At 36.1% G+C, this 26,771-nt stretch overlaps 2 protein-coding genes across 3 annotated transcripts; both read right to left on the reverse strand.

Moving 5' to 3' along the window:
• Window positions 1-5,985: 5,985 nt before the first annotated feature.
• Window positions 5,986-15,417, reverse strand: LOC101891179 (uncharacterized). Its single transcript, XM_005182792.3, has 4 exons — window positions 15,310-15,417; window positions 14,924-15,209; window positions 7,663-7,735; window positions 5,986-6,114 (listed from the first exon to the last, which is right to left on the reverse strand). The coding sequence occupies exons 1-4, from the start codon at window positions 15,355-15,357 to the stop codon at window positions 6,102-6,104; spliced, it is 420 nt and encodes a 139-aa protein (XP_005182849.2). The 5' UTR covers window positions 15,358-15,417; the 3' UTR covers window positions 5,986-6,101.
• A 6,361-nt stretch (window positions 15,418-21,778) lies between these two features.
• On the reverse strand, window positions 21,779-26,771 carry LOC101891348 (uncharacterized). 2 transcript variants are annotated; one of them, XM_011293938.3, is made up of 5 exons: window positions 26,515-26,771; window positions 26,326-26,456; window positions 26,077-26,262; window positions 22,535-22,635; window positions 21,779-22,435 (listed from the first exon to the last, which is right to left on the reverse strand). In XM_011293938.3, the coding sequence occupies exons 2-5, from the start codon at window positions 26,401-26,403 to the stop codon at window positions 21,883-21,885; spliced, it is 918 nt and encodes a 305-aa protein (XP_011292240.2). In that variant the 5' UTR covers window positions 26,404-26,456; window positions 26,515-26,771; the 3' UTR covers window positions 21,779-21,882. The 2 variants fall into 2 exon arrangements, with proteins under 2 accessions (XP_011292240.2, XP_058977473.1); XM_059121490.1 differs by having other exon boundaries at window positions 26,326-26,472.

Genomic DNA, 26,771 nt, shown 5'->3' on the forward strand with positions numbered 1-26,771 from the left:
AAAATCCGAAATAAGCATCCGCTTATCTTCATGTTTCACATATCCCATTATTTTCAATAACACAAGATTTGAAATTCGGTCCACGATTTTATGTAGCCCTCATAAAAAGTTGATGTTAGTTGACAACAAAAATTGATGTTGGGACAACACTTTCGAAAGGTTTTGATTGTAGTTTTAACCCCATTAAGTACTTTGTCAACACCGACATATCATATTTTTATACCCTCCGCCATGGTATGAAGGGTATATTAAGTTTGTCATTCCCTTTTGTAACACCTTGAAATATACATTTTTGACCCTACAGAATATATATTCTTGATCAGTGTAAAATTCTATGTCGATTTAGTCATGTCCGTCCGTCTGTGGAAATCACTCTAGCTTCCGATCGAAACGAAGTTGGTCGATAAAATTTTACTCAGAAGGACTTTTGGTATAGCCTCAATATAACTGTACCGCAAAATGTATGGTTTTTGATGATTTAAGTCACAATTTTAGCCCGAATTCGCTGTAAAATGGAACTCCCAGTATGTGGGAATCTTCTTGCATAGAATTCTTTATATTGGTCCAACTTTTGGTATGGTCCCACATATAACTGTAATGCCAAATATTTGGTATTTTAATTTGTATTTCGTTATATTATTTGGAGTTCGTTATGGGTACTACATCATATGACAGAAAATTTCCTGTACAGATCCATGTCCTCGCATAACCTCCCAAAATCTGATTTTTGAGCTATTTTGACGATTATAGCTATATTTTTTATCGGAATTTTCTCAAACTTAGTGTTTTTAGTTCGTAATAGTTATAGCCCCCATATAACTGTACCGGTAGTTTTATGGTCTCTTGGTTGGTTTCATGGTCTTTGTGTTTCCAGAAGTAGGGAAAAATCCTTGCATAGAACTGTCTATATAGGACCTAGTTTTGAAATGGTCCCCATATAATTGTACCTCCAGGTATTCCGAATTTTCTTTTCACCGGATTGATTAAAAAATGGTGTATTTTGAGTTCGACAGATAACTGCATGTAGAGGTCCACATTGTCGTATAACCTTATATAACTAAAATACAAGATATTCGGATTTTTTAAAAATTATAGTGGAATTTTTAGACTTATTTTATGTTACATTTTGCCAGTTCATTTCAAATTGGCGAAGGGTATCAAAAGATCGTCACGGCTACCTTAGCTGTTTTTTTATACCCTACACCACATAGTGGTAAGGGTTTTATATCTTTATGCGTTTATTTGTAACATGTATCCGATTGAGGTGAAATTTTTCACACATAATTTTTTTGGGACAAAAAAAAAAAAAAAAAAATCGGCTTGAATTTAGATGTAGCTCCCACATATATATCTTCAACCGATTTCGAGTGAGGATATATATGGGAGCTATATGCGCCAAATACCCAATATCAGTCCAAATGGCCTGAATTTTGGCACATCCGACCGAATTCAGTCTAGAAGCAAATACATTAAATTTGGTGAAAATCGGTTCAGATATAGCTATAGCTACCCTATATATGTTAAAGTGGTGTTAAAGTCCTTCACTTCAAAACAATCACATTTTATACCGGGCATCAGCTACTGCTCAAAAATACCTTTGCCCAATTTTATCAAGATCGGTTCAGATTTTTTTGTAATTTCGATATACATCTTCATCCGATTTTACGGTTATTGCTCACCGTATATGTAATATCAGCCCAAATTGAATAGATTTTTTCATATTCAGCCGAATTTTTCCATTTGGTGAAATTCCTATCCTCCAATCCTTTGAAAATCGATTCAGAGTTGGATATAGCTCCCAAATTATGACTTCTCTAAAACCATGATAATCATTCAAATAAGATTCATAGTTGGTATCTACTTCACACAAATTCCCAACATAGCCTTTTTTCGTTACGAGAGCTCTATTAAATACGCATAGTGGGGTAGGGCGTCATATAGTCGGCCCGCTCGATTTTTGGCCTTTTCATTACTGGTTTACTTGTTGAACATAGAAAAGTGCAAAATTTTGGTATGGCCTCATACAACTGTATCGCCTGATAGTATTTTGGCAATTCTCATTTTTAGAGGTTTGGGAAGCTATTTTTTTCTAGGATTTTAATGGTCTTTACAGTTTTGAATGGAACTCGCTCGAATACTGAATCTCGGTGATAAACGTGGAGGGTATCGTAAGTTTGGCCTGGCCTTTTTATTACTTCTTCTAACAAAACATTTGGCATATTGTAGGGTACTACATCATCTACTAATAATTTTCTCATTAAAAATGGGTCGAGGTTTGTTTTGAAATATGAAATTATGGCATTTTTGCAACCATCATCATAATATGAGATTGTTGAATAATATAATCGTCGGAGGTTTGTTTATTTGTTTTTCAAGTAAACTTTTAAAAGAAGAAAAACTCAGTGCACTGCATTTTGTTGTTACCAACCAGAAATAATATTTATTTATTTTTGCTGTTTGTAAATACGAATATGTTTCCCTATACCCTTCCTTGTGAATGTCCTCAAACAAATCCATTAGAATCCAACAGTTTTGTCAAAATGAAAAATACAATGATTTAAAAAATATGCTCGAACCCGTGGTATTTAATTATTTGATTTATTTTTAAACGATTTTCCCACGAAGTCTATTTGCTACAGATGACCACAAAATGTTTAGAGTGGCGTTGGCTATCAGAAGTTAGCACCGCCCGACTTTTGTCTTTCTTTATTGTATTACCTGTCATGATCGTTCTTATCAATTTTATTGGTTTTTATATCAAAACACACAATTTGAACTGTAAAAAATTTTGAAATAAGTAAATATTGCACATAATTTATTTATTAAATTTATTTTAAAAAAATCAGTAACTTTTGGTTTTTTGTTACCGTCAGCAAATGTAGAGAAGAAAAATATCATTTTTTATATTATATATCTTTGTTGTATATTCTGCAATAATTGAGAAAAAGATGACCGAGAAGCATTGGTGAAATTGGAAATTAAAATTCCGCACAGATATTCATGACCTGAGCCTATTCAATTCTGACCTGAGTCTAATGCCCATAATACGATGTGCAACGTTTGTATCAAAACGAAGGCTTCTGCATGTCAGATATGTAACCCACAAAAAAATGGCATCTAAAAAGTAGAGGAAAAAATAGCTTACAGGGTGAGATAAAAAACTGCAACTGCAATTTTTACATTTTTTTATACCCTCCACCATACATAGTATGGAGGGTATATTAAGTTCGTCATTCCGTTTGTAACTCATCGAAATAATTAGACCCAACAAAGTATATATATTCTTGATCAGCGTAAATTTCTAAGACAATTTAGCCCTGTCCGTTCGTCCGTCTGTCCGTCTGTTGTAATCACGCTGCAGTCAAAACGAATAAAGATAGGGAGCTAAAATTTTGGACAGATCTGTCTTTTGTCTGCAGGCAGGACTATATCGGTCCACAATATCGTATAGCTCCCATATAACGGTACCCCTCGATATTCGGTATTTTGATGATTTTAGCCACATATTTCAACGGAATTGCTTGAAATTCTACACAAGGAGTTCCTTGTGAGCAATTTACCCCCTGAATGAGATTTGTCTATATAGGTCCACGATATCGTATAGCCACCATATAACGGTACCCCCCGATATTCGGTTTTTTGATGATTTTAGCCACGATTTTCAACAGAGTTGTCTAAAATTCTACACAAGGAGTTCTTTGTGAGCACTTTACCCCCTGCAAGATAATTGTCTATATAGGTCCACGATATCGTATAGCCCCCATATAACGGTACCCCCCGATATTCGGTATTTTGATGATTTTGCCACATTTTTCAATGGAATTGTCTGAAATTCCACACAAGAAGTTCATTGTGAGTACTTTACCCCCAGACGCAGATTTGTCTGTATAGGTCCACAATATTATATATCACCCCAATATATCGGCTCCTTACGATATTCGGTATTTTTAAGATTTTAATCGAATTTTTAATGTATTTAATTTTTTTGAAAATTTCCTAATTCGTTCCAAATGTTGGAGGCTATTCAAAGTTCGGCCCGGCCGAACTTACTGCTTTTTTACTTGTTAATTTTATTGAATAAAAGCAAAAAATGACGGAAATAGAATAAGTTTAGATTTGTTCGAATTGGTCACCTTTGTCATGAATTATGGCCTTCAAACGGCCAATGAAACCGTCACACGCTGCCCGAATGTTGGCCCATTCCCGGCGAAGCGCTTGCTTGAGGTGATCGATACTTTGGAATTTTTTAGTGCCAACCTTGCTTTCCAGAATACTCCAGACACAAAAGTCCATTAGATAGGTATCCGGAGATTTTGGTGGACATTGTGCGCTGGAAATGAAGCGAGGAACCTCATTTTGTACCCATTTTGGGATGGCGAGTGCTGCGTGCAATGGTGCTGACTCCTGTTGGATATCCAAGGTCTGCGTCCAAAATGTTTGCGTGCATTGTGGCATTTATTCTGGTGCCACGGTCGATAAATACGAGCGGAGAGCGACCATCGGCTGTTATAGCGGACCACATCATCACCATGGCCGGCGCTTGAGTTCTGGTGGTCAACCGAAGGTGCACATTTTCAGCTGACCTTTTTGACAAGTAAACACGGTTATTCTGTTTACAAACCGCTGGACAAGGAATGTTTTCCCATCGGAGTAAATCAGATTCGGCAGTTCACCACTTTCGGCCAAGCAAAGCAACTCTTTAGCTCTTTTGAGTCTATTTTCTTTCTGTCGCGGTGTAAGTTCTTGCACTTTTTGGAATTTCAATGGCTTTACCCCGAGCTAATTTTCCATATTTTCCGAATGGAATATTGCGATATGTTCAGCTCACGAGCCATTTTTCGGCCACTACGACACGGGTTTCGATCAAGTCGCTTCTTTACTTTTCGAACCATTTCTGCTGAGGTTGCTGTTTTCATCTGTCCATTTCCTTGACGTCGGGCTACGCTACCAGTATCACAGTAACGAGCGATAATACGAGACACAATTAAATGCTGGAGTGCTCTAACGAAAGCCACTTGTGGTTTTCCAGCCAAAAATAAAGAAATCACACTATCACGCTTGAATTCCATCACGAATAAGTTTTTTTTTTCTGGAAAATTCTCACCAAAATGCTTTTATACGCTTGTAAACAATATAATGAGCTGTCACTGGAATAAGTTTATCAGCTGTCGGACGAGTGGCTTAGAAATAACAGCAGTCTGAAGTTTGTTGCAGTTTTTTTCATCTCACCCTGTATGCGTGAAGTACCAGATATAGCGCACCGAGAGAAGTGGAAACTTCATCTAATGCAGATAAAAATATTGGTAAAAAATCGAACATTTATATCCAATTGTATACGAATTTTATTGAAAACTTTGACCCTTTGTGGAGGAAGTACCAGAAGGAATGGTCCGATCTCTACCATCTTTATAACATATCTTATGTTAATGGAAATATTGACATGTGTTAAGTCTGAATGGAATCAGACGTTAATTTTGTGTTATATGAACTTCATGGATATTAAAAATTTTGACTTATTGTGGGGGAGGTACCAGAAAGGAAGGACCGATACAGTCAATTTTCACACCAGAAAATACCAGAGCAAATTTATAACAGTTTTTATTCAAAATTTTGACCCTTTGTGGGGGAGGTACTTGATGTTGCAGACCGATATTGCCCATTTCATAAATGCAAATATTAGGATATGCAATGTTGGAGTAAAATTGGATTATCCTTTCTCTTTCTAGGAGGTAAATTATTTTCTTTGACATTTTTGGTCCAAATAAACTTAGGGTCTAAAACGGTTATTTCGATGAGGCACGTTTTGACCTATCAAATGGTACATACCCTCTGTTGCATAAGGCTATACAGTGCAATCCAAGAGCCCTTTGACTCACTTCTTTTCCATAAATACATGAGGGTTAAATTTCTGGATATGAGGGAACTTATTTTCACCTAACCCCCGAAAATGAATTCAAAACTTTTAATGGTTGCTGTTGTGACAAAGACAAAGTTTATTGAAATTTATTTTGATTTCATTCTCCCTTGACAACGGAATTCGGCGACTTGCCAGTCTATTCGAGCTAATCACAAAGAAGAAGAAAATGAACGAAGAATGCAGATCAGTAACCACAACTAGAAGTAAAGAAAAAGAAAGAAAGAAGAAAATGGAAATCACTCTTTGCATTTTAAATATTTATTTACAATTCACGAAGAAAAAAAACTTAAAAAGTAACTTAATTAAGACTAAACTAAAAAGTACGAAGTGGTTCCTACGGACTTGAATAAAAATTTGGATAGAAATTCGGCGCGGGAAATGTGTAGGTTTTATCCGCAGCACCAAATATCCTGTTGAATCTTCCCTCGGCCAGGAATTTTAGAAATGTTGCTGTTTCATGATCCTGTGCGGGGGGACTGCGATCGAACACTGACCCTTGGTATAAATCATCCTGTGACGACTCAATAAGGGCCACATGTTGTCTGACAATATCGGCTATGATCTGATCTAAATGTGCATCGGAATAGTAACCATTGACCGGTGTAAAGGTACGATAGTGGGGATCGGCCACAACTTGTACTTCATCTTCAAGGGAATGGGACAGAGCCACAGCTGGTTTGGAATATTGTGCCGAAAAGAAGTCGGCATCATTGTTGTATTGCGCCTGTGATGGACCCACAGTCGGAAGATATGGATTGACGCCATAGTCATTGGAATTCAATGGATAATATGAATTATCCTCCTGCCCATATCCTCCTTGTACAAAATAACTCTCAGCCGGCGGAGCTGGAGATGAGAATTGTGTGAAATGGACACAGCCATAGGGGCCGGCATTGCGTTTCTTCACCGTGGATGTGGAGGACAAAGAATTTGAATCGCCGCCATCGTGGTTATCCACCGGAGAATTCTCAATGTTATCATCCCCGCTGCCATCATCACCAATGTCCGAATAGTGATCTTCGGTTTTCTCCTCCGAACTGTTGGGACTCTCAGTCGTAACCTTATTTCCACTGAAATGTTTCAACAACTGTTCATCATCCATGTTGGGTAGTTCCTCAAACTGCCGACATGAGGCAAACTGGCATTGACCTCTCTTAAAGTTGGGATCCAAAGTTTCGGGCATAAATTGTATGATTTCGGGTAGTGTCAAATCCAACTGGTCACGTTCCTTTTCCAGTAGATCATATTCGCCCTTGATGTCACGTTTGCTGCGCAAACTCCTATCGAACATCATGTCGCTCAACTTGGTCAAGGGCCCATCCAGGCTATCCAGTGTGGGCAGCGCTGGAAATGCTGTGAAAGGTATAAAACTTGAAACAAATTTCGGCAAAATATCTGGTGTGGGTGTTGTGGTCGTTGTTGTTGTACTGGACACATCATTGGCACGCTTGTAGGAGGACAAACGTTTCTTGTATTGTTTGACAGTGCGTTCGGGTTTCCGTTCCACATATGATTTTCTTGGACTCAAACCAAAAAATTTCGACAGATCTCTGCGACGACGGGTTTTCGCTTGCGAGAAATCATCGTAGGTTGGATCCCCCTCCCTTTTCACAGGTGTGATAATGGCCGCCCAAGTTAGGAAAGGATGTCTCCTCTTAAAATTCGATTTCCTCACACTATTCGGATGTTCATAGGTCGCTAAGCTACGTCTAAAGATTTCAGCCTGGTCTACGGTGGATACATACCTGCAACGAGAACAGGTGCATTTTTCGCCGCAGCTGCAAGAGGGTGAACGCTTCGGGGCACTCACAACGCAATCTGTGAAAGAATGACAAGATGAAAAATTATTTTTTTTTACTTTTGGTAAATTTTGTGATTTTTTTAAATAGGTGTTGATAATTGTGCCCCCCTAACCATAGCTGAAGATGGTATACATCATTTGGTAGATGTACTTGCTTCTACACTGAATTCGGTCGAATGTGCCATAATTCACTCCATTTAGGCTGATACTATTCATTTGGTGCAGGAAAAACCTGAAATCGGGTAAAGATATATATGGGAGCTATATCCGAATCTGAATCGATCTTGACAAAATTTTAGGCACTTATTTCTGAGCTGTATTTGATATCTGGTACTAAAGATCATTGTTGTGGGGTACATATTAAGCATGCGAGGGGCTTAAAACCCCAAACCGGATGAAACATATGTATGGGAGCTATAGCTATATCGGAACCGATTTTCACCAAATTTGAAGTACTTGTTTCTAGGATGAATTCAGTCGGATTTGCCAAGATTCAGTTCATTTAGGCTGATACTAGCCATTTGGTGCAGGAAAACCCTGAAATCGGATAAAAATATATATGGGAGCTATATCCAAATCTGAACCGATCTTGACAAAATTTAGTTGCTTAAAATCCCAAATCGGATAAAACATATATCTGGGAGCTATAGCTATATCTGAACCGATTTTTTCCAAATTTGATGTACTTACTTCTAGACTCAATTCAGTCGGAATTGCCAAGATTGAGTTAATTTAGGCTGATACTAGCCAATTTTGTGCAGGAAAACCCCGAAATCGGAAAAATATGTATGGAAGCATGGGAGCTATATCCAAATCTGAACTGATCCTGAAAAATTTTAGGCACTTATTTCTGAGCTGTATCTGATATTTGGTACTAAAGATCATTGTTGTGGGGTGCATATTACGCATGTGAGGGACTTAAACCCCCAAATCGGATAAAACATATATATGGGAGCTTTAGCAATATCTGAACCGATGTTCTCCAAATTTGATGCACTTGCTTCTATACTGAATTCGGTCGGATATAACAAAATTCAGGTCAATTGAAATTATATTGACCATTTGGTGAACAATTAACCGGAAATCGGTTGAAGATATATATATGGGAGCTATATATAAATTTGAACCGATTCTCACTAATTCCAATAGGGTTCGTCCTTGGACCAAATAAATATTGTTTGGAAAAATGTTATCTCAATCGGATAGTAAATGTGACCTGCATTTTTATCACAAGAATACGTGGACAGACAAACGGACGGACATACATAAATCGACTCAGAAAGTGATTCTATGAAGATCCTTTAAAGTAACTATGGGTCAAAATAGATAATACCCTTACCACCATGTGGTGTAGGGTATAACAAGTAAAAATACCTTTTAAGACAACAAAATTCCAAATTGTGACTGATTCGGTTCAAATATATGATTAAAACCTTCAAAGTATCTTAATTTGAGGAGCATCCTTATATGGGTGCTACTTTCGAAGAAACCTCTCCATATCTCAACCGCAGATACCAACAGCGATCTTAATATCAAATTTTAGTTCTGTTATCTTATTTAGTACCATTTATTTATTATTTAGTACCATTTAGTATAAAATCATTTACTTCTCTCTACTACAGACACCGACTTTGACATCCATATACAATTTCAGGATTTTACCTCTATTCCCTTACCCAATACCATATTTAGTGCTATTTGAGATTTTTCGTAAATTTCCAAAACCACCTCCATATCTCAATTCCAGATACCAACAGAGACCTTCATATTAAATTTGGGGATTCCAACCATATCGCTTCACGTAATGCCAAATTTAGTACCATTCAGCACTTTTCGTATAATTAAAGTACACATTTCCGAAACCACCTCCATAGCTCAATCCCAAATACCAACGTCTCTGTATGTATATAGGACGCGGTTCCAGTCCACTGCCAAATCTCAAACACATATACTATCAGTAATCTACATATCAAATTTCAGGATTTATGGTACCATACCGTACTTTTCATTCAACTATAGTACACATTTCCGAAATCACCTCTAATTGTCCAGGCTACACATTAACAGCGACTCCAATACAAAATTTCAGATTTCAAGCACTTTATGCTTACCCGATACTAAATTGTATCAAATGTAGTACTATTTTGTACTTTTCGTGCACTTTCAGTACCTGTTTCCAATATTTCATTTTTATCACAAACCAACCACTAACAAAATTTCAAAATTCCAGCTTCATAGGTTCACCCTAAACTAAACTGTTTCAAATTTAGTACCACTTAGTAAAGTTTAGCACACTTAGTACACATTTCCAAAACCAATTTTCTTTCTAACTTACTTTAAGACCAAATATCAAGTTTTTCGCTCCATCAAATGGTACCATTTTCGGAATTTAGTAGCATTTTAGAACTTTTCGTAACCGTCAAGTTCGAATTTCCAAAAACCCTTTTTATACCCTCCACCATACTATGGAGGGTATATTAATTTTGTCATTCCGTTTGTAACTCCTCGAAATACTCATGTCAGTCCCAACAAAGTATATATATTCTTGATCAGCGTAAAATTCTAAGACGATTTAGCCATGTCCGTCTGTCTGTCTGTTGTAATCACGCTATCTTTCGAACAAATTGAGATAGAAGGCTAAAATTTTGCACACATGTATATTTTGCCAGTAGGCAGGTTAAGTTCGTAAATGGGTCATGTAGGTCCACGTTTTCATATAGCCCCCATATAACGGTACCCCCCGATATTCGGTATTTTGATGATTTTAGCGACATTATTTACCGGAATCGTTTCAAATTTGGTATTTGAAATTCGTAATGAATACTACATCCTAAGTCAAAAAATTAACCATGTAGGTCCACGTCTTCATATAGCCCCCATATAACGGTACCCCCCGATATTCGGTATTTGGATGATTTTAGCGACATTATTTAACGGAATCGTTCCAAATTTCGCATGTGAAGTTCGTAATAGATACTTCATACCATGCCAGAAAATTGTCTGTGCAGGTCCACGTCTTCGTATAGCCTCCATATAACAGTACCCCCTATATTCGGTATTTTGATGATTTTAGCTACATGATAAACAGGGGTTTCTTCAAGTTTCGCATTTAAATATTGTAATAACGTTGCCTATGCAGGTCCACGTCGTCGTATAGGTATTCGGTATTTTTAAGATTTTAACAGAATTTTTAACGGATTTTATTTTTTTTTTTGGAAATTGCCAAATTCTAAATTCATTCTAAATTTCAGAATTCTGTCTAATAAAAATTAATTTCAATTTTGTACATTTTAGTACTTTTCGTACCCTTTAGTATGAATTTCCAAAAACAGAGCGTTTTCACACGCCTACCCACCAACACTGGCCTCTGTGCAAAATTTCAAATTTTACCATCAGTCATTTCGTCTGGTCGTCGATTCTAGATCACTCAGTCAGTCAATGAGTTATTTCATTACTCTATTATATCCATAGATGAAGGTTCTGTTATAAGTTGAATACTTCTATGTGTATTCTACAGGTTAAAGACCTTACATAGGTCTTTTGAAGATGTACGACTTTCAATGGGAAGACATTTGTGGTCTTCTGTACATATGTCTTCTATAGATAGATACCTCCCTCTTCTTACAGACCTTTTAAATGGATCTTTTATAGAAAAAATACCTTCTGTAGTTCTTTCATAGAAATAATATTTTTTGTATGCTTTTCTGTTGGAAAAATACCTTGCCCGAATTTTCCATAGAAAATAGAAGATCTTCTATAGATTCAGATTGCATACATTTTGATTTTCCGTATTTTCATCTCTTCTACTTTCGTCTGATTGCATATAAAATCGGAAGTACGCCAAACAAGGTTAATTAAAGCAACCATCTGCATATTTCTTGACTTTCTTTTTTTTTTTTTTGGAAAACTTTCTCTTCATTAATATAAAGTTGCTATCTTTGAATGTTGTCAGAATTTTATTTCCTATAAATAATTTCTCTAGAAATGCTAAAACCCACTTAAGGTTATTCACAATTTTTTTTTTTGCTTACAATAGGCAGTTTCTGTTGGCATGAGTGGAAACTTGAAACCCGGAAAGTTTTGAATTGCTTTGCATTTGGTTTTTGTGAAATGACAATTTTTCAGTTTTCAGATGCAGTCATTTTCCATTGCAGAAACATGAAATTCTTGCTAGCTTTCTTTGTTTTGTTATCGTTGTTTGTAGGTCAGGTACTTTTTTTAAGCTACAAAATATCAAACAATTATTAAATTAAGATTTTATGCGGTTGAGTCGAATTGAATCTAAAATTCGCTAGAAATTCCAAAAAATCATATCAGAGAATAACTTTGAAATTTCACATGACCTAAGTCGGTCTTCCAGAAAACACTGAAATATTAGAATCTAAAAATTGATAAAGATATTCGATCATGAATAAAACATAAAAAACCTTTAAAAGGATTCAGAATTCGAGAGAGTTCTATTAATCGATTATATCGAAACTTGAACTACAAGAACGTTGTGAATGCTCCAAAAATGAGAAATGTTTTTTAAAAGTACTTAATATGGAGCTATGCTCAAAATTGGGTGTATAAAGCAGACATTTCTTTGCAATCATGGCTTATATCAGCAGATAACACAAAATTTCAGTTTACAAACACAAGGCACACAAAATCTTACGATACTCCCTCCATGAGCCCTACATCATAACGAATTTCGATTTTGAACATTTTTGACGTACTCAATGTTAAATATAAATATCAAATTATATCCAATTCTGTTTGAAATAAGTTAATAAGCATCATTCGGTTCTGCCGACAGACGTATACCCTCAGCCAATGTTCGATTATTTAAATATGGTATAAATAAATATAAATAATTAAATATATAAATATTTAGATATAGCAAATTGTAAGGAATCCCTGATTTGTTTCGTATGTTATGACAGATAAAAGTATTGATAATTGCACCCTTTGTAGGTGAGGTATCAGAACGGGTTCGCAGATATATATCATCAGCACAACAGATCTTGTGTTAGGATAATTGTCTTTATGTGTGATATTTAAAGATAGTTGGACGCTTATTTGGCTTACTTTAAGCGTTTAGGTTCTCAAATTCTTGAACACTATAGGGGGGAGGTACCAGAAGGAGTGGTCCGATTTCTACCGCCTTTATAACAGATCCTGTGTTGATAGAAATATTCAGATGTGCCAAGTCTAAATGAAATCGGATGTTTATTTCGCGTTTTATGAGCTTAATGAATATTCAAAATTTCGACCATTTGTGGGGGTGGTACTAGAACGAGTGGATCATATATTCCATCTTAACACCAGGCCTCAGGTTAATAAAATTATTGGGATATGTGAAATTTGATGACAATCGGACTCTCACATTTTAAAAGAGTTGTAATTATTCAAATTTTGGCCCTTTATGGGGGAGGTACCTAATAGAGTGGACCGATATTGTCCATTTTCGCACTTAACCTAGCACTGAAGTAGATATTAGGATTTGCAAAGTTGGAGTAAAATCGGATTATTGTTTCTGTTTCTGTGGAGAAAATATATATTTTTTTTTTGAAATTTTCGACCTTTTGTGAAGGAGGTACCAGAAGGAGTGGAATGATATTACCCCCCTCCGAACTAGATCTAAGTTTGACAAAAATATTACAATGTACCAAGTTTGGACCAAATCGGGTACTCTCTTCGAGAGTTATCGTGCGCAGGGTCTAAAACCGTTATTCCGATTAGACACGTTTTGACCGAAATTAAAAAAAAAAATATTTTACTGCACAGAAAGAGGAAGGATAATCCGATTTTGGATTTGGTGCGAAAATGGACAATATCCCCCACAAAAAGGCTCAAAATTTTGGGTTATACAATATTTTTATTAACCCAAGGTCTGTTTTGGAAGATGGAATAAATGCTCCTTCTGGTACCTCCGCCACAAAGAGTCAAAATTTTGAATATTCATGAAGTCATAAAAAGTGAAATTAATATCCAATTCAATTCAGATTTGTCTCATCTCAATATTTCCATCAATATAAGATTTGTTATAAAGATGGTAGAGATAGGACCATTCCTTGTGGTACCTCTCCCACAAAGGGTTACAAATCGATTATGAAATTCGAAATAATGATATGGTTATCTTCATATTTCACACATCCAATGATTTCTACTAACACAAGATTTGCTGTGAAGATGAAATATATCGGCGCACTCCTTCTGGTACCTCCCCTACAAAGGGTCAAAGTTTAAAATAACCAAAACGATCATAAAAACCGAAATAAGCACCCAGTTCTTCTCATATTTCACACAAGTTCTGCTGAAAATGTGGGATATATTGGTCCACTCCTTCTGGTATCTTCCCCACAAGGGGTCAAAATTTTGAATATCCATGAAGCTCATAAAACGGAAAATTAACATCCATTTCCATTCAAAATTGGTGTATTTAAATATTTTTATCAACACAAGACCATTTCTTCTGGTACCTCCCCCAAAGAGGGTTTAAAATTTTGAAAGAAATCGAAATAAGCATCCAACTCCCTTCAAGTTTCACACATACAAACATTTTTGTTAAGGCAAGATTTATTGTGAAGATTATTATCTGCGAACCCTTTCTGTTACCTCACCCACTAAGTGTCACAATTTTCAATATTTTTATCTGTCACAACTTGCGAAACAAGTCAGCGATTCTTTACAAATTGCTATTTCTAAACATTTCTCTCAACCAGAAACCTGAGTTGGATATGGAATTTAACGGAATTTATGATTTTGCATAAAATTGGATATAATTCGATTCGAATTCGATTTCTTGTAACTTTGCCCTAAACTAATATTTTTATCTGTATTAGATGAAGTGAAAAAATGGAATACCTCTGTCGACTATATCTGGTATCCGACGCCCATTTAAACATTATCACATATCTCATACCTGGTACGTCGCAATATTTATATCAAATTTAATTAGGTACGATACAAAATGGACATTATTGGTCCATTCCATCGGAACCTACTCCATATAGGGTCAAAAATTTGAATCGTCATAACAGAAATCAAAATATATTTAAATAATCGAATGTTGCCTGGGGGTACACATCTGTCGGCAAAACCGACTTATATTTTTTAACTTATTCTTCACAAATTTCAGTTCCACAATCCTCTGCGTTTAGTATTTTCACTTCAAAACTCTCCAAACACACACACTCACCACCCTCACACTTCTCACTCACCTTTCTTGTGGGCCGTTATGCGATCAACTTTGGCATATAAATTCAATTTTTCATCCTCAACCGGCAGAGGTCTGATCGGTTCCTGGACGGTGAAGTCAAAACTATAGGTCACTTTGCCCTTGGGCGGTGGTGGCACTTCCAATTTGTAGCCATGTTCGTAGCGTGGATTTTCTTTGGTTTCCGGTGGCGGTGGAATGTTGACCAAATAATTCAATGATTTCGGACAATCACAATTATCGCCGCCGGTGTAGACAACCTCAATGGGAAGGCATTGCAAGGTTGATATCTGAAGTTTATAATAAAAAAAAATAATAAATTGTTTATATTTTGTTGTTGAATTTTTGTGGAGTGGGTGTTTGGTTGGGGTGGTGTGACAACCAACTCACCATGGCCAATATCATTAACACCGCAAGACATTTGTTTTTCCCGTTCATTGCGTTCTCCGTTCTTATGATTCCGATATTGTTCGTTGTCACAATAACTATTTGCTTTGATTTGTCAAGAATTTTGAGATAAAACTAATCAGATATCAGCATGAAAAGTGCATTTATATAAACTCGGTATGAAAATGAAAGCTTTTTAGTAGCATTTCGGCATTGTTGTTGGGTTTTCTTTCATTTTTTTTTTTGAATCTTTCGAAATTACAAAATACGTGTGTTTGAACTTGAATATTTTCATGTTCATGGCGTTTTGGAAAGTCAGTCTCTTGAACTTGAGACGAAGTTCCAAAACAAATTATGCGTTTTGTCTATGGAGAGAGAGAACGAGAGTGAGAGAGAGAAAGTCATAAGACTACATAGGTACATAGTCTTGAGTGGAAAGTACACATGCAATTTTGAAAATTTTTGAAATTATATTAGAAGCATCACTACAACTATATTAACTAAAAAAAAAACTAAAAACAAAAACTTTGCTGTGAAAAAGATCTGCCAATAGAACTTGAGTCCAACCTGGAGAGTTTCTAGTGTATAATTCGCATATGCTAATTTGCAATAAGTTCGAAATATATACTACTTTCCAGAGAACGGCCCTTGTAAGCCATCATCCACACCAAATATGCCTGATGAGCCGCTTAACCAACGGCGAAACGCGTCGCATAGTGGTGAGTGTGTGATAGTGTCTATCTGGCTTTCCTTTTCACTGCAAATTTCAGATCATTAAGCTCGTCTCGAAAGAGAAAACAAACAATATATTAACTAAAATTTTTGTAGCACACAAATTAATTATGTGATATTGAAATCTCAGTTATAAGTTAGCATGTCTGTATGTTAAAAACAAAATACCCAGCAAGAACTTGGAAAATGTCTAAGCCGATAACCCATTACAAGGTAGTGTAAACAAACTGCCTTCTGCGTTAGCAGTAGCTTAAATATAATGGGGTATTCCTAAAAAATGCATAGAAAAATAACCTATATTTTTCATTACAAAGCAATGGTAACATCGGCCCAGGGTTGCTGTGTTCGGTCCACGATATCGTATAGCCCCCATACAACGGTACCCCCCGATATTCGGTATTTTGGTGATTTTAGCCACATTTTTCAATGGAATTATATGAACTTCTACACGAGAAGTTCTTTATGAGTACTTCAACCTTTTGAAGAAATTTGTCTATATAGGTCAATTATATCGCATATCCCTCATATAAGGGTACCTCCCGATATTCGGCATTTTGATGATTGTAGACAATATGTTCACTGGAATTGTCTGAAAATCTACACAAGGAATTCCTTTTGAGTACTTTATCGCCTGGAATAGAATTGTTTATATAAGTCCACGATATCGTATAGCCCCATAACTCGGTAATTCCCGATATTCGTTGTATTGATGATTTTACCGACATTTTTAATCGGAGTTGTTTCAAGTTTCGTATTTGAAGTTCGTAATGGGTACTACAACCTATGACGGAACATTGTCTATGTTAGTCTACGTCTTTGTTTAGCCCGCATATAACGGTTGTTATTTGAGTGGTATTTTTCGACGGTTTTTATACCCTCCACCTTGGAAAGGAGGGTATATTAACTTTGTCATTCCGTTTGTAACTTCCCTAAATATTCGTCGTAGACCCTATAAAGTATATATATATATATATATATTCATAATCAGCATAAAATTCTAAGTCGATTTAACGATGTCCGTCTGTATGTGTGTTGAAATCACGTTTCAGCCCACATTATTTGACGTAGAGCGCCAAAATTTAGCAGAGCAATTTGTATTCTGTCTAGGATGGTTCGTATTGAAAATGAGATATATCGGTCCACGTTCTGGTATAGTCCCCATATAACGGTGTCTCCCGATATTCGGCATTTTGATGATTTATGCCACATTTTTTCACGGATTTGTCTAAAAATTGGTATTTGTAGATCATAACCGGTCCCTGTGCGTGTGGGAAAACATTGCATGTATAGGTCCACGTTTTGATATAGCCCCCTTATAAAGCTACCTCCCGATATTCGGTATTTTAATTTTTGTCCAAATTTTTATTTTACGGATTTGTCTAAAAATTTGTATTTGTGGGTCATAATGGGCTCTAGCTCCTTTGGGGAAACATTGCATGTGTAGGTCCACGATTTAGTACAGCCCCCATATAACGGTACCTCCCCATATTCGGCCTTTTAATGGTTTTTGCCATATTTCTTTTAATGTTTCCTTTACCCTAAGGTGGAGGGTATTAAAAGTTTGGCCCGGCCGAACTTAATGTTTTTTTACTTTGTTTTTTTTTTTTTTAATTTTTCAAGATCCATCCAAATGGTGGATGGTATAAAAAACTTAACAGCTTTTTTACATGTTTGTTCTTATTTCCTCAGTTTTTGTGGACACATAGTAAATACCATTTAGGGTGACCTACCCTTATAATAATAATGGGTTAGTAGGTTAATTGAAACTACCAAATATTTCCTAGTAAATCCATAATTTGGCAATGACAATTTGTTTTAAAATGATTTGAAGAGAAATGGGGTTATATCGGACCACATTTGAGACTAGCCCCCATGTAACAGACCGCCTAGTTTTAATGTTTGAGACGCAATTTCCAACCGGTTGAGCCCCAATTTTACAGTTCGGTTCTCAGTGTGTAGAATCTTTTTCGGGTAAAAATAGTCAATGTTTGTTCACAATTTGGTAGCACCCATATAAAGGCCCCTTACTATTTAAAGTATTTCGAAGATTAAACCCAATCCGCATGATAATGACCAGAGTATCAGCATTATTTGATTTAGACCCCATAGAACAGCCTTTCCCGATATTATAAAGAATTTCGCTACATTTTTCATCGGAATTAATTTTAATTTAACAATTTGAAAGAAAATTCGAATTCTGCATTTTTTGGCATGGGCCCTATATATTGCAAACTATTGATTGCAGGTGGTTTGAAGGTCTTTGCAAAATCTTCCAGCCTTGAAATCTTGATAGGCTCGAGAACAATTTTCAATATAGATCCAGTGGAAAGTCGCCTATAGAACGATAGCTTCCAATAGATTATGAAAGTGGAATCAAAAATAAAAGATGGGTGCATCGAAGTTTCACAAGTTTATAGTGTCTTTGGCAATACTATTGATAACAATACAAGGATTAATTTGTTAAACTTTTTAACGCTCAAGCGAGTCACCAAAGGAGTCTTTTCGTTCTTTAAAAATATTTGGTTAAAAACTCCGTTTAAATGGGACCATAGCAAAATGCCAAACTCTAAATCCATATTAACGCAGGGAATTTCCAAATTATAAAAACACATTTTAAATGACCTTTCTATGAGTTTACGTTGAATTTTCTACAAGATTTCATTTTTAGAGCATGACAACAAAGACAAAAATATTTTTATTATCAAGCAGAATAATTTTTTTTTTAAATTTTACTAATAAAATGTCATGACTTTTTTTATAACCTCAGCCATATGGCGACAGAGGATATATATTATTTGATACGGCCAAAACGTGCCTAGGCCCTAGTTCTCTTTCTCCAAATTTGTTTCGGGGCATTTGGAGTCGATCTAGGGTTGTCCGACCGTCTGTCTGTAATAATGTTGTTAAACTTAGATCGAGTTCGGACATGGGCAATATCGGGCCACTCCATCTAGTATCTCTCCCACAAATGATCAACATTTGGAATGAATATACATTTTATAAAAAGGAAAATAAAAGTCCGATTTACTTTCGGATTTCACACCACCCAATATTTTCTTTAACACAAGATACGATGTGAAGATGGGATATATCCACTAATTCTAGTAACTTCCCCACAAAAGGTCATGAAGCTCTTTAAACGAGAAATAAGCATCCGATTACTCTCAAACTCGAAAAATTCCAATATTTCTATCAACACAAGCTCTGGTGTGAAAATGGGATATAATGGTCCACACCTTTTGGTCCCCTTCCCCAAGGGGCTAAATTTTTAATAGCCATTAAGTTCAAACTCGTTACACCTCAACATTTCTATCAACACAAGATCTGTTGTGAAGATAGTAGCTGTCGGCCTACTCCTTCTGGTACCTTACCAACAAAGGGTTGAAATTTCAAAGAACCAAAAAGATCATAAAACTCGAATTGAGCAGCTAATTCTCTTAAAATTTCACACAACCCAATGTTTCTACTAAAACAATATATAGTGTGAAGAAGGCACCACTCTTTCTGGTACCTTCCCCACAAAGGGTCAACATTTGGTATAACCCAAACTCTTATAAAATGCGAAATATGCATCCGGTTCATCATAAGCTTCATACATTCCAATATTTCCACTAACAGAAGATCTAGATCGGTCCACTCATTCTGCTACCTCCTCCAATAAGGGTCAACATACTAAATGAAGTGTATCTGGTACATCGCGCGCATTTAAACATTTTCCAAAAATTATAACATATGAAGTACAGGAAGTTGTCGTTATCTGCCAACTTTGGCACTCTGTAATATTTCTATAAGATTTATTTAAGATACAAAATTGACAATATTGGCCAAATCTTTCGAAACGTCTTCCATAAAGGGATATGTAAGCAAACCGAGGTTGACTTAGGGTATACATCTGTCGGCAAAATCGACTGATACTTTGAATAAATTTTTTAATCAAAACTTCATACGTTGTAGTAAATTTGCAGACCATCAATGTTTTATCTTTTTCGTAAAGAATAATAGGAAAAAGTTTTCCAAATTTTTCATTTTGTAGTTTGCGAGGAAGATATTAGTAAAACCATTGCACAATGAACCCACATCCAATTTTTCTGTCCAAAACTCTTTCAAGGTCTCCGCATGTAAGCTCTAAAGACCAAAAGTCACCACAATATCAAATTTTAGCTCAATGCTAAAATATGAACTTTTCGTACAATTTTAGTACACATTTCCAAAACCACCACCATATCTCAATCCCAGATAGCAACAGAGACCTCAATATCAAATTTCAGAATTTGAACTCTACTCCATTACCCATCAAACAATTAGAATGCACATTTCTAAAATCCTCTCCATACCTTTACCACAGTCACCAATATTAAAATCTATATCAATATTCAGGATTTCATCTCTATCTCTATTCAAATTTAGTGCTAAATTTCTATTCTTCGTATAATTTTAGTATTAATTTGTAAAACCGATCCATTTCTCAATCCCAGACACTAACCGTTATCGCATTATCAAGTTTGACTTTGAGGTCCAGCCCCATTCATGTGGTATTATTTACTGTGGTAAATGTGTTCCCATTTAGTACTTTTCGTACAAATATAGGGCGCATTTCCAAACCACCACCAAATCTCAAACACATTTCTAAAACCATATACCATATCTTTACCACAGACACCAACATTGACACTTACATCAAATTTCAGGATTTCAGCTCTATGCATTCACCCAATACCAAATTTAGTACTATTTAATACCTTTAGAACAATTACAGTACACATTTCCAAACGATCCCTATATCTTAACCAAATGCCCAATATAGTACTATTTAGTACTTTTCGTACAAATATGGGACGCGTTTTCAAAACCACTTCCATATCTCAATTCCAGATACCAATATCTAATTTGAGGATTCCAGTCCCTTTCCCTCAGCCAATTCCAATGTGGTATCATTTAGTACTTTTCGTGCAATTATAGTACACATTTCCGAAATCGCCTTCATTTGTCCAGGTTACACATGAACATCGACTCTAATATTTCATAATTTCAGATTCCAAGCACTATTTGCCCAATACAAAATTTTACCAAATATACTACTATTTAGTACTTTTCGTGCACTTTAGTACACATTTCCAATAGCACCTCTTTATCACAAACCTACTACAAACTTTCGAAATTGCTGCCTTACCCGTTCACCCTAAAGCAAACTGTTCCAAATTTAGTACCATTTAGTACAGTTCACACACTTAGTACACATTTCCAAAAGCATCTTCACATATATCAAGCTTACTTTCCATCCTTGATTCTCATATCAAATTTCAAGTTTCTAGCTCTATTCGTTTACATAGTACAATTAAAGGACTTTTCATACCCTTAAAGTTCGAATTTCCAAAAACCCTTTGGTACATCTATCCTGCACTCCATCAATGACTTTCATTCAGAATTCTAGCTCATTCTGTTTGTCCAATACAAATTAGAAAATTTTTAGTATTTTTACTACAAATTTCCAAAAACCCAGCCATCACACGCTTATGCACCAAGACTGGTTGTCGAACAAATTTTCAAGATTCTTGCTTCAGCCGTCTGGGCGTTGATTGTAGATTAGCATGTCGGTCAGTAAGTTATTTCACAACCCTTTCATAAATTGATTTCGATTTTATCAAACAGAACGGACAGTATATATTTACTTTTATAGCTCGAGATGAAAGAACCTAAATTAATTTTTTTTTTTTGAAAAAAATCCAAAATTTTTCAACAACAAGGCATAAAGTCAGTTTTTTTATTAACAAAAAATATAGAAAAATTAAATCACATACACACACATTTTCGTTACTTAAAAACTAAATAAACTATCATCCTCTTTTAATACCCATCATCACAATTGTCCCCATAATTATGTTTCGGTTTTCGATAGGGAGCAATACGGCCGGGTTTATACCCACAATCCACCGAAACCTTGCCACGAACTACATGACGTTCACTTTCACTATTCGACGACGACGATGATGAGACATACGAACGAATTTCCTCAAATGTTGGATTTTTATATTCCTCTGGAACATAGCCCAACTGTTTGTAGGTCAAACGCGGCTGATCGTCCTCTTCCTCCTCGCCATCAGCATTGGCCGGCTCCTCATCTTCCACCTCGGGATATTCATCTTCGATGTGTTTGGCATTAGAGTGGGGTACTTTTTTCTTTAGCGTTATAACTTCGCTATTCAGGGCGTAGAGATTTTCCTCATTCACCGAGGACATATAGATTTTGGGCAGGCCATCAATGGGCTTTTGGACAAAGCCGTAGGAAAGTTTAGCTTCGGGAACTTCTATGGCTTTTCCGGCTTGTATGGCCAGGCTGACACTTATCGGATCGGCGGCAGGTGAGTCGTCCTTGTAGGCGGAGGAAACGTAGCTGGTCCTTAAATTGAAGGGGAAAAATTTAGTTATTAGTTTTTTTTTTTATTTGAGATCTTTTTTTATTTAAGATTGTAATAATTATTTTCTGAACATAACCTACTGTGGCACAGCATATAAACTGGAAGAGCTGGAGGAAAATATTGCTGGTACCGAATGTGAGCTGGAACTTGATCCTTTACAGTTGCAAGGCCTCTTCTTTTCCTGTAATGGAAAAAATTAAAATGGTTAGTAGAATTTTAGAAATGAAATGTATAAAATGGAACATCTGGACGCTGACTGAATCAGAAAACCAAAAATTACAAGAAGCCCATGTCAGACCCAAAAAATATTTAAGTAATATTTTTTACCGGAATTATTTCAAATATTTAAAATTAAATTAAAGTTCGTAATAGGTACAACGGCCTATAACAAAAAATCGCGTATGCAGATCCAAGTCTTCGTATAGCCCCCATATAACGATATCCCTCTACATTCGGTATTTTGAATAGTTTAGCGACAATATTAACCGGAATTGTTTAAAATTTCGTAGTTGAGTTCATTATGGGTACTACAATATATGACAAAAAAGTGTCTATGCAGATCCGTATAACAGTACCTCCCAATATTCGGTATTTTTGATGATTTTAGCGGAATTGTTTCAAATGTTGTATTAAAAGTTCGTAATAGTCACCACGACCTATAACAAAAAATCGCGTATACAGGTTCTCGTCTTCGTATAGCCTCCATAAACGGTACCTCCCAATATTGAGTATCTTGATGATTTTAGCCATATTATTCACCTGAATTGTTTAAAATTTTGTATTAAAAGTTCATATGACAAAAAATTTCGTATGTAAGTCCACGTCTTCGCATAGCCCCCATATAGCGGTACCGCCGCAAATTGTTTGAAATTATTCAGCGGGATTTGTTTCACATTTCGTATTTGAAGGTTTAATGGGTACTACATCTCTCCATCCTAGATACCAACAGTATTCCACGATAAGTTCCATTTAGTACTTTTCAAACAATTATAGTACAATACCACATTTAGTGCTTTTAGTATAATTTTAGTACTCATTTTCAAAACCGTTCCTTATCTCAATTCTACAAACCAATATTTATCGGAAAATAAAATTTCATAGTTTCAGCTCTATACCTTCCCCCAGTACCAAATTTAGTAACATTTAGTCATTTTCGAAAAATTATAGTAGGCATTTTCAAAACAATTTCCATATTTCAAATTCAGACAAAAACAGTGACCTTAATATCAAATTGCAGCTCTTTAATTTCCCCCACTCACCAAATTTAGTATCAATAATTATGCATATCCGAAAGCAGTTCCTTCTCTCAACCATAGATACCAACGGTGACTTCCATATCAAATTTTGGGATTCCAGCCCTATCCCTTCATTCAACACCCAATTTAGTACCATTTAATACTTTTCGAACAATTATGTTACATATTTCCAAACCACCTCCATATCTAAATTGGAGATACCGAAAATGACCTCAATATCAAATTTGAGGATCCCAGCCTTATCCCTCCACGCAATACCAAATTAAGTAACATTTAGTACTTTTCGTATAATTTTAGTACTCTTTTGCAATGCTGTTCCATATCTCAAATCTAGACACCAACAGTTATAGCAATATAGAATTTCACGGTTTCAGCTCTATCCCCTCGCCCAAAAACAAATTTAGTAGCATTTAGTAATTTTCGAAAAATTATAGTAGGCACTTTCAAAATAATCTCCATGTCTCAACTTCAACCACTTATACCAACATCAAGTTTCATTTATATAAAATTTCAGGATTCCAGACCAATCCTTGCTTTTCGAACAACTATAGTATGGACTTACAAAACCATCTCAATATATCAATTCCAGATACCAATAGAGACGTTATTATCAAATTTGAGGATTCCAGCCCTATATCTTTACCCAATACCAAATATAGTACCACTTAGTACTTTTGGTGCAAATATAGGACGCGTTTGGAAATGCACCCTAAACGCCGAATTTCAAGCACAGATACCATAAGTAATCTAAACCTAATCCTTTCACCTAATACCAAATATAGTACCATTCAGTAGTTTTCCAACAATTAGTATACATTTCCAAAACCATCTCCATATGTCCAGGCTAAACATGAACAGCGACTCTAATAAGACATTTCACATTTCAAGCACTATCTGTTCAATCAATGCCAAAGTCCTATTAAGTCCTATCGTGCACTCGTAGTACACATTTGCAAACCCACCTCTTTATCACAAACCAACAGGGACCCCAATTCAAAATTCCAGCTTCATTCCTTCAACCTAAACCAAACTGTTCCAAATTTAATACCATTTAGTACACAGTTTCAAAACCACCTTCACATATGCCAAATTTACTTTGCAAACTTGATTCTCATACAAGTCGGTGGGGTCTGTTCTGGTCCTCATATACGACCGAATTTAGCCCAGAAAAGGAGAAAGTATCAAAGTCTAGATAAAAATCAGTTCAGTAGACCTATTTAGCCAATATAAACGGATGTGCCTAGTGAATATGCATAGTGATCTAGGGTATCATATAGTTGGCCCTGCCGGACATACCGTAAGTGGGCAAAAAATTTAGGTATATCGAAATTTCCGATTGACAAGAATTGTGCATACTAGCAGAAGGACTTGACCTCTCCAAATAACAGGTTTAGACCCTAGGTCTCTTTGGACCAAATCCGTTTCAGGACATTTGGAGTCGATCTAGCGATGTCCGTCCGTTCATTCGTCTGTCTGGCTGGTTGGTGCGCACGTTAACTTTCGAAGGGAGTATCTGATTTGGTCCAAACTTGTTAGATCGTAATATTATTGTCAAACTTAGACCGAGTACGCAGATGGGCAAAATCGGTCCATTCTTTCTGATACCTCCTCCATAAAAGGTCGAAATTTTTACTGCACAGAAAGTGGAAGAATAATCCGATTTTTCTCCAATTTTACATAATAATATTTGCATCAGTGGAAGGTCTGGTTCGAAAATGAACAATATCGATCCACTACATCAAGTACAAGGGTCAAAATTTTGAATAATTTTAACTCTTATAAAATGTTATGTAAGTGTAAGTGATTGTCTTCAAATTACGCGTATCACAATATTGTCATTAACACAAGGTCTGGCGTGAAGATGGTAGAGATCGGACCATTCCTTCTGGTACCTCCCCCACAAGGTATTAAAATTTTGAATATCCATGAAGCTTATAAAACGCGAAATTGCCATTCGATTCCATTCAGACTTGGCACATTTCAATATTTCTATCAACATAAGATCTGTTGTAAAGAAGGTAGAGGTCGGACCATTCCTTCTGGTACATTCCCCACATAGGGCTTACGATTTTCAAAAGCTCTCTTCAAATTTCACACATACACACATTTTGGCAAACCCAAATTCTGTTATGAAGATGATATATATCTGCAAACCCATTGTGGTATCTCACCCATAAAGGGTCAAAATTTACCCATTCCTTTGCAGTCTACTCCATAGAGCGTCAGCAATTTGAACAATAACAGATGTCAAAATATATTTAAATAATCGAACATTGCCTGAGGGTATACATCTGTCGGCAAAACCGACTGATACGTTTTAGCGCATTTTTAAAATTTCCATTAATTTCGTTAAGTTATTTACTTACCGCTTTAATCTTGGGCAATACAGCTGGTTCGATTAGTTTCTTGGTACACCAACATTTATCACCAATCGGTGCCACATTTAGCTCTGTGCCTTGAAACGGCCTCGTTTTGGGTCTCACTGCCCGTGGTCCGTCGCAGCCGGAGCAATAATCTTTGCCCTTTTCATTGCAAACACAGCCTGCGTCTATCTGGAGTCAAAAGGTGAAAATGAGACTCAGGCGATTTCAAAAATTTTATCTACACAACTATACCTCCGATGATAGCAGCAGCAAGGCCACACCAGATAGCAGCAGGGTCATAGACACCATCCATTTATGGTCCAGCAACATTATTGCAAATGTGTAATCCTTTTTTTTCGGCTAATTTTGCTGGATGTTGTCTCCTGAATTATCCCCAGTCTGTGATGACATGTATTTATCCGCTGAATTTGACCTACTTACCTCGTTCAAAGTGCACTTGTTTCTGGCAAATGATGGAATTCCATCCACCGACCTATGGTCATCCAGCCATGCCGAAAGAAGAAATATTGCATCTGAAACGAAGTCGTCTTTATCATCCAGAGTGAATTCGTGCACTTGCTCATACATGTCATGTCAGTCAGTCAGCCAGCCAGTCGACTAACATTTGTTAGATAATATTTTCCGGTCGTTTTCGTTTTTTTTCGCAAAGATGCTCCGTGTTTCTGCAGAGCTTGTTT

This window comes from Musca domestica, unplaced genomic scaffold, assembly GCF_030504385.1.
Source record: "Musca domestica strain aabys unplaced genomic scaffold, Musca_domestica.polishedcontigs.V.1.1 2, whole genome shotgun sequence".
NCBI lineage: Eukaryota > Metazoa > Arthropoda > Insecta > Diptera > Muscidae > Musca > Musca domestica.